The sequence below is a fragment of the Rhinoderma darwinii genome, chromosome 1, assembly GCF_050947455.1.
Source record: "Rhinoderma darwinii isolate aRhiDar2 chromosome 1, aRhiDar2.hap1, whole genome shotgun sequence".
NCBI lineage: Eukaryota > Metazoa > Chordata > Amphibia > Anura > Rhinodermatidae > Rhinoderma > Rhinoderma darwinii.
In genome coordinates this window covers 221,276,100-221,289,031 of record NC_134687.1, presented here as the reverse complement: position 1 = coordinate 221,289,031, position 12,932 = coordinate 221,276,100, and the positions used below count along the sequence as shown (strand labels likewise).

Below are 12,932 nucleotides of genomic sequence, written 5' to 3'. Positions count from 1 at the left end.
GGCTGTGTGGCGCTATCTACAAGGGAGGCTGTGTGTGGTGCTATCTACAAGGTAGGCTGTTTGTGGCGCTATCTACAAGTAGGGGCTGTGTGTGGCGCTATCTACAAGGGGGGGCTGTGTGTGGCGCTATCTACAAGTAGGGACTGTGTGTGGCGCTATCTACAAGGGGGGGCTGTGTGTGGCGCTATCTACAAGGGGGGGCTGTGTGTGGCGCTATCTACAAGGGGGGGCTGTGTGTGGCGCTATCTACAGGGGCAGGCTGTGTGTGGCGCTATCTACAGGTGGGCTATGTGTGGCGTTATTTACAAGGGGGAGCTGTGTGGCTATCTACAAGAGGGACTGTGTGTGGTGTTATCTGCAGGGGGCTAGTTTACTGAGGGGGCACTTTTATTGTGTTGAGCACTGAGGGATCATTATTACCATGTGGGGCACTGTGGATTATGAGTTTTTTTAGAGGATGGGGTATAAGTGTGGAAGATGCTGGTAAAGCGAGAAACCAACATGTCTGTGTGTCAAATTTTGCAGAGACGAGTTGTGGCTGGAATATGTCGCCACATTGGTCTGGGCCAGATGGAGAAAAAAAGGGAAAGTGAACCACTAATCAGAGAAAACATCACCTAAGTTAGCGGGGAAAGCTACAAGTGGAGCTGTGATTGGTGAGTCACTCCTAGCACACTGCACACTGCATAGGCAACGATTTTGTAATGTGTCCGTAAACATTTTGGTCTGTCCGTGAATTTTAGCTCAGTTGTCCATAAATTTCTGAAGTGGAGGTTGGCAACCCTGCACTAGTTGTAAAAATGTCACCTTTCTCCAATTACCCTGTAAGGAGACTTACAAGTTCCGTCAATCACACTAGAGGCCAGCTACAAGTACAAAGCTACTGTTTCTAAAAACAAGCTTCTATATTAATAGTGTGTCAATGGGTCAACATTTTTAAACTAAGAGAGGACATTATTTTAGGCAAGAGATTGTGATCCAACAGGAGCAAATATTTATTAAGATTGCTGAATACTGTTCTACTCCCCTATCGTCTGACGTATAGTAATCAGTCATACATTACCAATACCGAATGCTAGAAAAAGGAACTGACAATATCTCACTCATGAAGGGTTATTTCTCAGAACTCAGAAGTGAAAGAACTGCCAGTAGAGGAAACCTCTGGGGAACCATGGCTATTTTATTTACATTTAGTAGTACATACAATATTTCCCCATCCATTCCTCTTGCTTACCTCCAAACATCTTTTTGGTGATGGAATTAATTTTTCTTTTAATTTTTTTGATTCTATTAGCAATAATCCTACATTTATTTTCTGTATGATTGCCATAGCGTCCTTGTGTTCCTTGTGGTATTTTTGTAACTGCTCAGCAAAGAAATCAACCCCTACATAGAAATAAAAAGGAAAGTTTCTTATCAAAACAACAACAACAACAACAGCTTAACCCCTTCAGGACTGAGCCTGTTTTGGCCTTCAGGACGAAGCCGATTTTTCAAATCTGACATGTGTCCCTTTATATGGTAATAACTCCAGAATGCTATTGCCTATCCAAGTGATTCTGAGATTGTTTTCTCGTGACATATTGTACTTTATGTTAGGGCAAAAATTTGGTAGATAAATTCAATATTCATTTGTAAAAAACACCAAGATTTGAAGAAAAATTTCAAAACTTAGCATTTTTCTAAATTTAAATGTATCTGCTTGTAAAACAGATAGTAATACCACACAAAATAGTCACTAGTTAACATTTCCCATATGTCTACTTTAGTTTGGCATCGTTTTTTGAACATTCTTTTATTTTTCTAGGACGTTACAAGACTTAGAACTTTAGCAGCGATTTCTCATATTTTCAAGAAAATTTCAAAAGGCGATTTTTACCAGTTCAGTTCTTAAGTGGCTTTGAGGGCCTTATATATTAGAAAGTCCCCATAAATCACCCCATTTTGAAAATTGCACCCCTCAAAGTATTCAAAACAGCATTCAGAAAGTGTTTTAACCCTTTAGGCGTTTCACAGGAATTAAAGCAAAGTAGAGGTGAAAGTTACAAATTTCATTTTTTTTTTACAAAATTCATTTGTAATAAAAAAAATTCTATACCACAGAAGGTTTTACCCGAGAAATGTAACTTATTATTTATTGCCCAGATTCTGCAGTTTTTAGAAATATCCCACATGTGGCCATAGTGCGCTAATTTACTGAAATACAGGCCCCAGAAGCAAAGGAGCACCTAGTGGATTTTGGGGCCTCCTTTTTTTTAGCATATATTTTAGGTACCATGTCAGGTTTGAAGAGGTCTTGTGGGGCCAAAACAATAAAGACCCCCAAAAGTGACCTCATTTTGGAAACTAAACCCCTCAGGGAATTTATCTAGGTGTATAGTTAGCACTTTGAACCCACCGTTTTTTTGCTACATTTATTTGAATTAGTTTGTGAAGATGAAAATCTACTTTTTTTCTGAAAAAACGTAGAAATGTTTAATTTTTTCAAGGAATAAAAGAGAAAAAACACCCCAACATATGTAAAGCAATTTCTCCCGATTATAGCAATACCCCATATGTGGTAATAAACTGCTGTTTGGACCCACAGCAGGACTCAGAAGGGAGGGAGCACCATTTGGATTTTGAAATTCTGATTTTGCTGGAATAGTTTTCAGTGCCGTGTCGCGTTCGAAATGCACTGGAGGGAACAAAATAGTGGAAACCCCCGGAAAGTGACCCCATTTTGGAAACTACACTCATCAAGGAATTTTTCTAGTGGTAAAGTTAGCATTTTGACCCCACAGTTGTTTTGCTGAATTCATTGGAATTATTCTGTAAAGGTAAAAATCTAATTTTTTTCTGAAAAAAGGTAGCCATTTTTAATTTTTACAAGTTATAAAGGAGAAAAAGCACCCCAACATTTGTAAAACAATTTCTCCCGATTACGGAAATATGCCATATGTGGTAATAAACTGCTGTTTGGACCCACAGCAGGGCTTAGAAGGGAAGGAGCGCTATTTGTCTTTTGGAGCTTAAATTTAGCTGAAATGGTTTTTGGGTGCCATGTCGCATTTGCAAAGCCCCTGAGAGGCCAAAACAGTGGAAGCCCCCCAAAAGTAGAAATTACACCACTTAAAGAATCTATCTAGGGATATAGTGGGCATTTAGACCCCACAAGTCTTTTGCAGGATTTATTAGAATTAGGCCGTGAAAATGAATATCGACATTTCTTCCACAAAAATGTTGCATTTTTTCAATTTCAAAAAAGGATAAAGGGGGTAAAAGCTGCCCAACATTTGTAAAGAAATTTCTCCCGAGTACGGCAATACCCCACGTGTGGTCATAAATGGTTTTTCATTATAAAGTAATTAACCCTTTCTGGACTGATCCATTGTTTTATTTTCCTTTTAAGTTTTTTCCTCCCCGCGTTCCAAGAGCCACAACTTTTTTATTTTTCAGTCAATAGAGCGGTATGAGGGCTTATTTATTGAGGGACGAGCAGTCGTTTTTATTGGTACCATTTTTTGGTAATACAACTTTTTGAGCACTTTTTATTACATTTGTAGGTAGAGCCAAGGTGACCAAAAAAACAGCGATTTTGCCGTTTTAAATTCTTTATTTTTCACGTGAGACGCTCCATACATCACCCCCCACACTACGACATGCTATGTCGTGGTGCGCGAAGGGGTTAATGTGCAGCGGATGGTGCAGAGTGAAAATTACAATTTTCCACTCATATGCCATTTTAGTGCACTACATGTTATGCCCAGTTTGTGCCACTGAAGACAAATACCTCATAAAATATTAACCGGGTTCTTCTGGGTATGGCGATGCCATATCTATGGACGTAAACTGGTGTCTAGGCACGCGGCAGGGCTCAGAAGGGAGGGAGCGGCATTTGGCTAGTAGTAGTTCTGTTTGGGGTTTTAATGGTGTTTCAGTTTATAATGTGGGGGCACATCAAGGGGGTATTAGGGGTACTGATGTGAGGGGCCCGGCCAAACCTAATTGAAAGGGGGGGCCCGGCAACTGCCGCGACTTGCCTTTGGTAGAAAAAAACAGGCCCCTGCCCGTTTTTTTCACCAAAAGAATGTCGTGAGCTGCGGGCCCCCCCCCCTCTCATGGGGGCCGTCAAACACCGCCGACCGATCGCGCGCACCCGCAAAACTCCCGCGCGGGCGCACTCGCGAGCGTCCGCCTGCACTAGTGACAGCCCGCGCGCGCACCCGCAGAAGTGCGCACCCGCGACAGCCCAGGCGCACGCAGACGCAACAGCACGCGCGCAGCCGCGAGAGCCTGCGCGCGCAGCCGCGGACACACATGGACCCAACTTACCTGGAGCCTGGCTGGAGATGAAGGACTGGACATCTGGACCGAAGGCATCGCCTGGAAGACATCGCCTGACGAGGACTGGAGTGGGAGCCAGCAGCTCTTCTGACACAGTGAGTAAAGTGTCTCAAAGTGCTGTTTAAGTATGGCACTGTTCACACAGATTATTTTGCAGGCAGAAAAAAATCTGCCTCAAATTTCCTTAAAGAATTTTGAGGCAGATTTTGACCTGCCCACACTATCTTGCCGCGTTTTTTTTCTGCGTTTTTTGCCCGCGGCGATTAAGGACAGCAGACAAAAAAACGCAGCGAAAAATGCATTTTCTGCCTCCCATTGATTTCGATGGGAGGTCAGAGGCGGAACAGCGGCAAGAAAGGACGTGCTGCTTTTTCTTTTTTCCGCGACTGGCTCCCATTGATTTCAGATTAAATCAATGGGAGGCGGATTTGGAAGTTGTTTGGTGCGGATTCTGACGCAGTGTCCGAGTCAATATCAAGGCCCAAAAACTCTGTGAACTGGGCCTTATTGTTAGGGCTTATTCAGACGAACGTGTAATACATCCGTGCAACGCGCGTGATTTTCACGCACCTCGCACGGACCTATGTTACTCTATGGGGCTGTGCACGGATGTATTACACGTTCGTCTGAATAAGCCCTAACAATAAGGCCCAGTTCACAGAGTTTTTGGGCCTTGATATTGACTTGGACACTGCGTCAGAATCAGCACCAAACAACTTCCAAAACCGCCTCCCATTGATTTAATCTGAAATCAATGGGAGCCAGTCGCGGAAAAAAGAAAAAGCAGCACGTCCTTTCTTGCCGCGATTCCGCCTCTGACCTCCCATCGAAATCAATGGGAGGCAGAAAATGCATTTTTCGCTGCGTTTTTTGTCTGCTGTCCTCAATCGCCGCGGGCAAAAAACGTGGCAAGATAGTGTGGGCAGGTCAAAATCTGCCTCAAAATTCGGTGCGCGCTTCCAGGCGCTCGCAGGTGCGCGGGCGGTCGCGCACGCTCACAAGTGCGAACGCGCGGGACTTTGCGGGTGCGCGCGATCGGTCGCGCGGGCGGTGTTTGACGGCCCCCATGACGAGAGGGGCGGCCCGCAGCTCACGACATTCTTTTGGTGAAAAAAACGGGCCCCATTGCAGGGGCCTGTTTTTTTTCTATCAAAGGCAAGTCGCGGCAGTTGCCGGGCCCCACTTTCAATTAGGTTTGGACGGGCCCCTCACATCAGTACCCCTAATACCCCCCATATAGCGGTCCTGGGTAGCATGATATAGTGCTGGACGGAGTACCGTTAACAGGCGGTGCCACAGTAGGGGGGCCCAGAAAATTTAGCTGTATGGGGCCCTGAAATACCTGATGGCGGCCCTGTATGGGGGCATATGTTATCTGTGCGGAGTACATCAGGGTACATGTTATCTGTGCGGGGTACATCAGGGTATAATAAGAGGGTATAATAATGCAGTAAATAAATAATAATCCGCAGATATGTGGCCGGTGACGCACTGATAAATGGCGCCCGATCTTATCTGCTTTTGGAACACTCTGCACATTTTGCATCGCCATATTCTGAAAGCCAGAACTGTTTTATTTTTTCTCCACCGGAGCTGTGTGAGGGTTTATTCTTTGCGGGACAATCTGTAGTTTTCATTGGTACCATTTTGGGGTACCAGAATTTTTTTTTATCACGTTTTATTAAATTTTTTGGCAAGCAAGGTGACCAAAAACCATCAATTCTGACAATGTTTTTTATTCTTTTTTTTAATGGCGTTCTCCCTGGGCTATAAATTACCCTTATACTTTATACTGCGGGTTGGTACGATTATGGCGATACCATATGTATATAATTTTTTTATGTTTTGCAGCGTTTGTGCAATAAAATCACTTATTTATAAAAGAAATTATTTTTTGTGTCACCATATTCTGAGAGCGATAACTTTTTTATTTTTCAGTCAAAAACGCGGTGTAAGGGCTTGTTTTTTGTGGGACGGGTTGTAGTTTGTATTGGTACCATTTTGGCGTACATGCGACTTTTTGATCACTTTTTATTGTATATTTTGGGAGGGTTGGCAACCAAAAATTTTTAATTCGGGCACTGTTTTTCGTTTATTTTTTTCGCGGTGTTCACCGTGCGGGAAAAATAATATTACAGTTTCATAGTTGGGGTCGTTACGAACGCGGTGATACCAAATATGTGTACTTTTTTGGACGTGTTAATTTTTTTCCTATAATAAAAGACTTATTATTGGAAAAAAAGCAGTTCTTGTTTATATCACTTCTAACTTTTATTTTGACACTTTTTAATAACATTTTTATTATCTTTTTTTTACTTTTTTTACTTGTCCCACTAGGGGACACTTACACTTGCAGCTCTGATCGCTGCTGGAACACATTACACTACACACATAGTGTAATGTGTTCTAACTGTCATTGTGACGTAACTGTCACACTGACAGGAAGCATCGGAGGATTGGCCGGAGGCTGATCCTCCGAGGCTTCCGTACATGGCAACCTGGAGGTCATTGTCTGGCCTCTGGTTGCCGTGAGAAGGATCGCCAGCCCCCGCAAATACATGTGGGGGGCTGCCGATCCGCTGTAAACCTCTACAATGTGGTGATCGCAATCGACCACCGCATCGAAGGGGTTGATTGCCGATTTCAGCGGCGACAGGCCGCTAATCGGCAATGGGGAGAGCAGGACAGACACCCTGCACAGTTAACCGCCGCTGCGGTGTAGCGCCGCACAGCGGTTAACTGTCAAAGCACTGACGTTAGTGCACGTCAAGGTGCGCGAAGTTACTGCACACATTGACGTGCATTAACGTCAAGGTGCGGGAAGGGGTTAACCTCTTTCCACTGCAGCCATTTTTCAGATTTTTATTTTTATTTTTCCCGCCCCACATTTCAAAAGCCATAGCGTTTTTATTTTTCCGTCGATAAAGCCGTATGAGGGCTTGTTTTTTGCAGGAGGAATTGTAGTTTAACCCCTTAAGGACCGGCCAATTTTGGCCTTGAGGATAGAGCAATTTTTTTTACATTTCCCTCTTTGCATCCCGACGCTCATAACGATTTTATTTTTTGTACGACGTAGTTGTATGAGACTTCGTTTTTTGCGGGACGATTTGTACTTTATGTAGGTACCATTTTTTGGTACAAATCCATTATCGTTTAATTTCTATACATTTTTATTTTGGCGAAAATGCAGAAAAAAAGCAGTTCCGCTGCAGTTTTAATATTTTTTTTTTTACACCATACACCGATCATCATAAATAATGTTATACATTTGTTGTACAGGTTGTTACGGTCGTGGCGATACCAAATATGTCTATATTATTTCATGTTTTGGGACTTATATTTTAAAAAGTTTATTTATTATAAAAAATGTGTGTTTCTGTGTATTTTTTTAACTTTTTATTTATTTACTTATCATTCATTTTTTTTTTACATTCATTTAACTTTTTTTTTTAATCCCATAAAGGGATTTATCATTTTGATTTTGATTTTGTAACTGTAATTTACTGGCATAGACCTATATGCCAGTACATTAGCCTGTTACTGATTGTACACAGGCAGTTGTTAGGGAATACCTCAGTATGCCCTAACAACAGGAAATATGTTCAGACAGCCCTGGGGTCCTTCAATGGACCCTGGGCTGTCTGGCCATACGAGTTGTGGGCTTTTGATCGCGTCACAGTTATTTTATGTGACGCGATCAATGTGCAGTCCCCCCTCTTTGAACGCCGCGATCAGCTTTCATCGCGGCGTTCAAAGGGTTAATGGCGGAGAGAAGATGTTTCTCTCCTCTCCGCTGTCAGAGCGGGGCCGTGGCTGTGTATTACAGCCGTTGCCCCACTCACGATCGCGCGCACAGACGCGCACAGTCGGCTGTCACACAGGACGAGTATGCTCGTCCTAATACGCGAAGTGCTCGCCGCTCAGGACGAGCATACTCGTCCTGTGTCGGCAACTAGTTAATGGCGCCATTTATTATACCATATAACGTACTGGGAAACTGGAAAAAAATCATTGTGGGGTGGAATGGGAAAAAGCAGCAATTCCTCAACCAAATTTATATCGTTTTTCCAATGTTGTATTGCTTTTACAAGGAAAAAACTAATAGTTAAAAATAAAATTTGTTTTGCGTTGCCACATTCTGTGAGCCATATCTTTTGATTTTTCAGTCGATTGAGCGGTGTGAGGGCTTATTGTTTTTTTTTGGGGGGGTGAGCTGTAATTTTTGATGGTACCATTTTGTGGTACATGCAAGTTTCTGATTATTTATTATGAAAATTTTTTGTGGGAGATGAGGTGACCAAAAAACAGCGATTATAGCATTTTCATTTTTTTTATTTTACTGCGTTCACCATGCGGGTTAAATAATGTTAAATTGTAATAGTTCAGACTTTTACGGATACAGCTATACCAATTATGTTTATTATTTGTATTTTTTTTACAATGCTTTAGGATAAAGATGTGAAAAGGGGATTTTTTTGAGCTTTTAATATTTTTTTTGTACATAATTTTTTTTTAATTTTACAAATTTGTACACTTTTTATTATTGAATCAGCGATTGTTGGATCACTTGCAAAATATACTGCAATACCTATTAAGCCTGGAGGCAGGGCTTAGTAGGAGTACAAAGATAGCAGACCTGGGGGACTAAATTAGGCCCCCAGGCTGTCATGACCATCATCGGCGTCCAAGTGATCATGTCGCGGGGGGGGAGGCAATGTGCTGTCAGAGGGGGCCTCTTTAATGGCTTAGATGTCGTAGTCGCTTTTGGCCGCTGCATCTAAGGGGTTAAACTAGCGGCATCACTGTCAGTGAAGTGTCGGTTGTATCATACAGCCGGCATCCAAGTAGTAAGGAGCGGGCTCAGCCGTGATCCCGCTCAATACTCCCCTACCTGGCTATGACGTTAGTATACGTCATACGTCGGGAAGGGGTTAAACATTGTGGCAATTTTAAGTGCTCATTCCATGCTAATATGTTTCGTAAATAGTTAACCAGTAACTATAGTTTTATAAGGTAAATATGGTTCAGATATATATATCCATGTGGGCATGATGTTAGGTCATCACCCAATGCCATAAAAATAGTCCCGTGGCAGGTATTATACTGTTTTAATTTCCCTTCTATGCAGTTTCACATCATGTGAAAAACAAGGGCCCCATGTTTAAATGTGATCATATAATAATGTGGAACTGAGGGCCCAAGTTAGTATACTGACAATAGATATTATTTGCATATCCATAGGGAGATCAGGATTTTTATATCCCAAATTGCACCTTAGAACCCTACAAAGATTAGGAGAGGCAGAGGAGAGTTGGCGGCACATGTAGAGTACATGGAATTCTCCATTATAGTATGTGGAGAGTTAGGAAAAGACCCAAGCAAACAACCTCTCGTCTTTGAGGCTGGATTCTAAGGTACAATAAGGGACATAGGCTCCTATTCTCCAGATAGTAGCGGTTCCAGCGGATCACCTATTGAACATCTATGGCATATCCACCGTTAAAGAGCACAGACTCGGTTGGCAAAAGCATGTGGGGGATGCAAGGCTGACAGGCCGGGTTTTTTTAATTTGTTAAATCCCTGACAGATTTTATTTTTTCCCAGACAGACACTGAAATGTGGTCAGGGGAAGTTCTATCAAACTGCTAAATGCTCATCACAGTTCTAGTCTCGTGTTGCTTTCAGAGGAACTCTTCATTTCCAAAGTGAAACAAAAGGTTTTCGCTGTATATGAAATAAAAAAAGGAACAAAACATGTAATGTAAAAATAAATCTAAATGTCTCTGTTTAGAAGGAATCGCTGGATTTACAATAATATTTTGTTGATGTTGATTCATAACAGAACTATTATGCCCTGTTCACACTGAATTTTTTTGCAGGCAGAAAAATCTGCCTCAAAATTCCTTCTGGAATTTTGAGGCAGATTTTCACGTCCCTGCACTTTCTTACGGCGGCGTTTTTCACTGTGTTTTTCGGCTGCGGTCAATTAAGCGTCGCGGGCAAAAAACGCACTAAAGAAATGCTTTCTCTGCCTCCCATTGATTTCACAGGAAATGATACACGTCAAAAATAAATCAAATGTTAGTCACAAACTTATCCCACCATGCTCCTCTTCTTTTAATGCTTCCAAATCCAGACTTTCATTTTCTTTGAAAAACAAGCGAAACCTTTCAAATGTGCCGGAATATACATTGGCTGTATTAAATGCAGACTGTATCGTTTCCTAAAACAGAAGGGCAAATGTACAGGTTTACTTTGAGCAAGAGCAAACTTTCAAGAGTAAACTCTTGATTTCCAAACTAAAGGTGTACATTTTTCATGCTTTATAAATGTTTAACTCAAAGTGGTCTCCTGATATATAACATTCAGGTATTAGTGTTTTATTATCAATATTATTTATGTAATAAGTGTTTATTTTTTATTCAGAACATAAAGTACAATCTAAACAATAGAGAAAATAAATATTTCACTGCAGAATTAGAATTTAGACATTAATTTACATAAAAATGTTTAAAAAAAATACATGAAAACTACAAAAAGTTAAAAAAGATACTCTTGTCATAGGGTCTGTTTGTATAGACCACCCTCTACTCATATACCCTATTAAGGCATAAGGATGTAATTCCCCACTTGGGACCCCTCTTTATTTACAAGAGCTGAAAGCTGCTGTAGAATGTTTCCCACAATTAGCTCATCATTGGGGGACCTTTAACCGAGAAGGAGGTTGACCAAAGAAGATAAAACCTTGACCCCTTTAAGGATGCAGCTCATTTTGGCCATGAGGATGCAGCGTATTTATCTGTGTTTACCTCACTACATTTTGAGAGCCCTAACCTTTACAATTTTTCGCTGACGTTGCTATGTAAGGTTTTGATTTTTTTCTATTTTGGGTGTTTGTTTTTTTTATAATTTAAAATTTAGTAGTTAATGACAATTTATTTTATTTTTTTTAAGTGAAATGTACTAAAAAAAAATTAAATCCGCCATAGCTTTCTCTTTTTTTTTTTTCTCTCTGTAGTTTTTAGAACACCTTAAATTCTGTTCTAAATTAATTGTGCAATCTGTAACAAATAAGTGGATACATTAGTATTATATATATATATATATATATATATATATATATATATATATATATATATATATATATATACATACACTAGTATTATACATATATATATATATATATATTTAATTTATTATGTATTGACTTATTTAATAAAAAAAAGTTTTTATTAAAAATAAATAGGTCTATTCTTTATATTTTTGTGCTTTTTTTTTAAACTTACTTTTAAATTCAAATTTTTAATATAATTCATTGTAATACTCTTGTAATCCAATGCATTACTGACTGTGTCCCAACGTATTACTGACTCTTGGGATCAGTTTTCTTCAATTTGGCCATTGCCACAGGGTAGCGGCGGTTAATCACAGCTACCCCCCCCCCACCCCCACTTGTAATCACACAGGCACAACCGAAACATGAAATAACAGTAAGAATAAATTGACAACTGGGTGTTACCATTTTATTTAATTTACAACTCACTTTTATTTGAGAAAGTAGAGACTGTAAATGCTTGTCATCTTCAAACATTGTACTTAAACTTGGTCCATCTCCACAAGTCTTTTCCTCCAACTTGTTGTTAATAGTAGGCTGAGTAAAGGCATCAAAATAAGAGTCTGGGACAAGGTTTGCCAATGACAAAACCGTTTCTTGGAATTGGATAACCACTTCAGCAATGCTGTCCTAAAGAAAATAAGAAAGCATTTAAATGAAAATAGATAGTGTATTAAGTGTATCTATTATTTCTTCAAATACCTCTAATCATGCCTATATATATCTGTCTATTTATCAATTTATCTGCTCCACTACTACCGTCTCTCTGCCATTCACTTCACTGGTTACCCACCTCCTCCAGAATTCAATTTAAGCTTCTTAACCTAACATTCAAGGCCCTCAGTAACACTGCACCTGCCAATCTGTCTATACTAATCTCTCCTTATGTATCTAGCTGTGCACTTCACTCTGCTAAGGACCGACTACTGTCTTCATCCATGGTAACAACCTCCCACTCCCATGTCCAAGACTTCTCCTGTGCTGCTTCTCTTTTTTGGAATGCTCTCTCCCGTTCCATAAGACTATTCACCAGCATACAAAGCTTTAAAGGGGCTCTAAAAACCCACCTATTTATCAAAGCCTACCACAAACTATACCACTCATTCCCCTCTTTCTGTCCTATAGCTGTTTCCTCCTTACCTTGACTTCCTTAGAATATCGGCACCCATAGCACTTATGACAAATGGAATCCTATTGGGTGGCAAATGATTTTGCACAATATATATAATTGTTATGTTATTTTTGGTTACCACTGCTAGCAATCTGAATTTATGAATACTTATTGGGGTAAAAATCAACTTCTGGAAGTCTAAAGCTTTTTTCCTGTACAGTAATGCACCAACGTACACGTCCTCTCCTACATATTGTCATAATGTAATGTTCCTAGCACTCTTTTTGACTAAAAGCACAATATGTAAATTCAAGTTTTAAATTCACATTTAGAAATGTAAATAACCTAATATCATATGTTTATCCGCTTGGACAATACATC

General features: G+C 40.4%; 1 protein-coding gene across 1 annotated transcript in view; it reads right to left on the bottom strand.

Moving 5' to 3' along the window:
- The window catches only part of DNAH6 (dynein axonemal heavy chain 6), a 371,264-nt gene that overhangs the window by 322,987 nt on the left and 35,345 nt on the right, over positions 1–12,932 (bottom strand). Inside the window, exons 11-13 of the mRNA XM_075861785.1 lie at positions 11,870–12,070; positions 10,429–10,549; positions 1,235–1,386 (exon numbers count right to left, since the gene is read on the bottom strand). Coding sequence (XP_075717900.1) covers positions 1,235–1,386; positions 10,429–10,549; positions 11,870–12,070 — 474 coding nt within the window. The remainder of the gene's footprint in view (positions 1–1,234; positions 1,387–10,428; positions 10,550–11,869; positions 12,071–12,932) is intronic.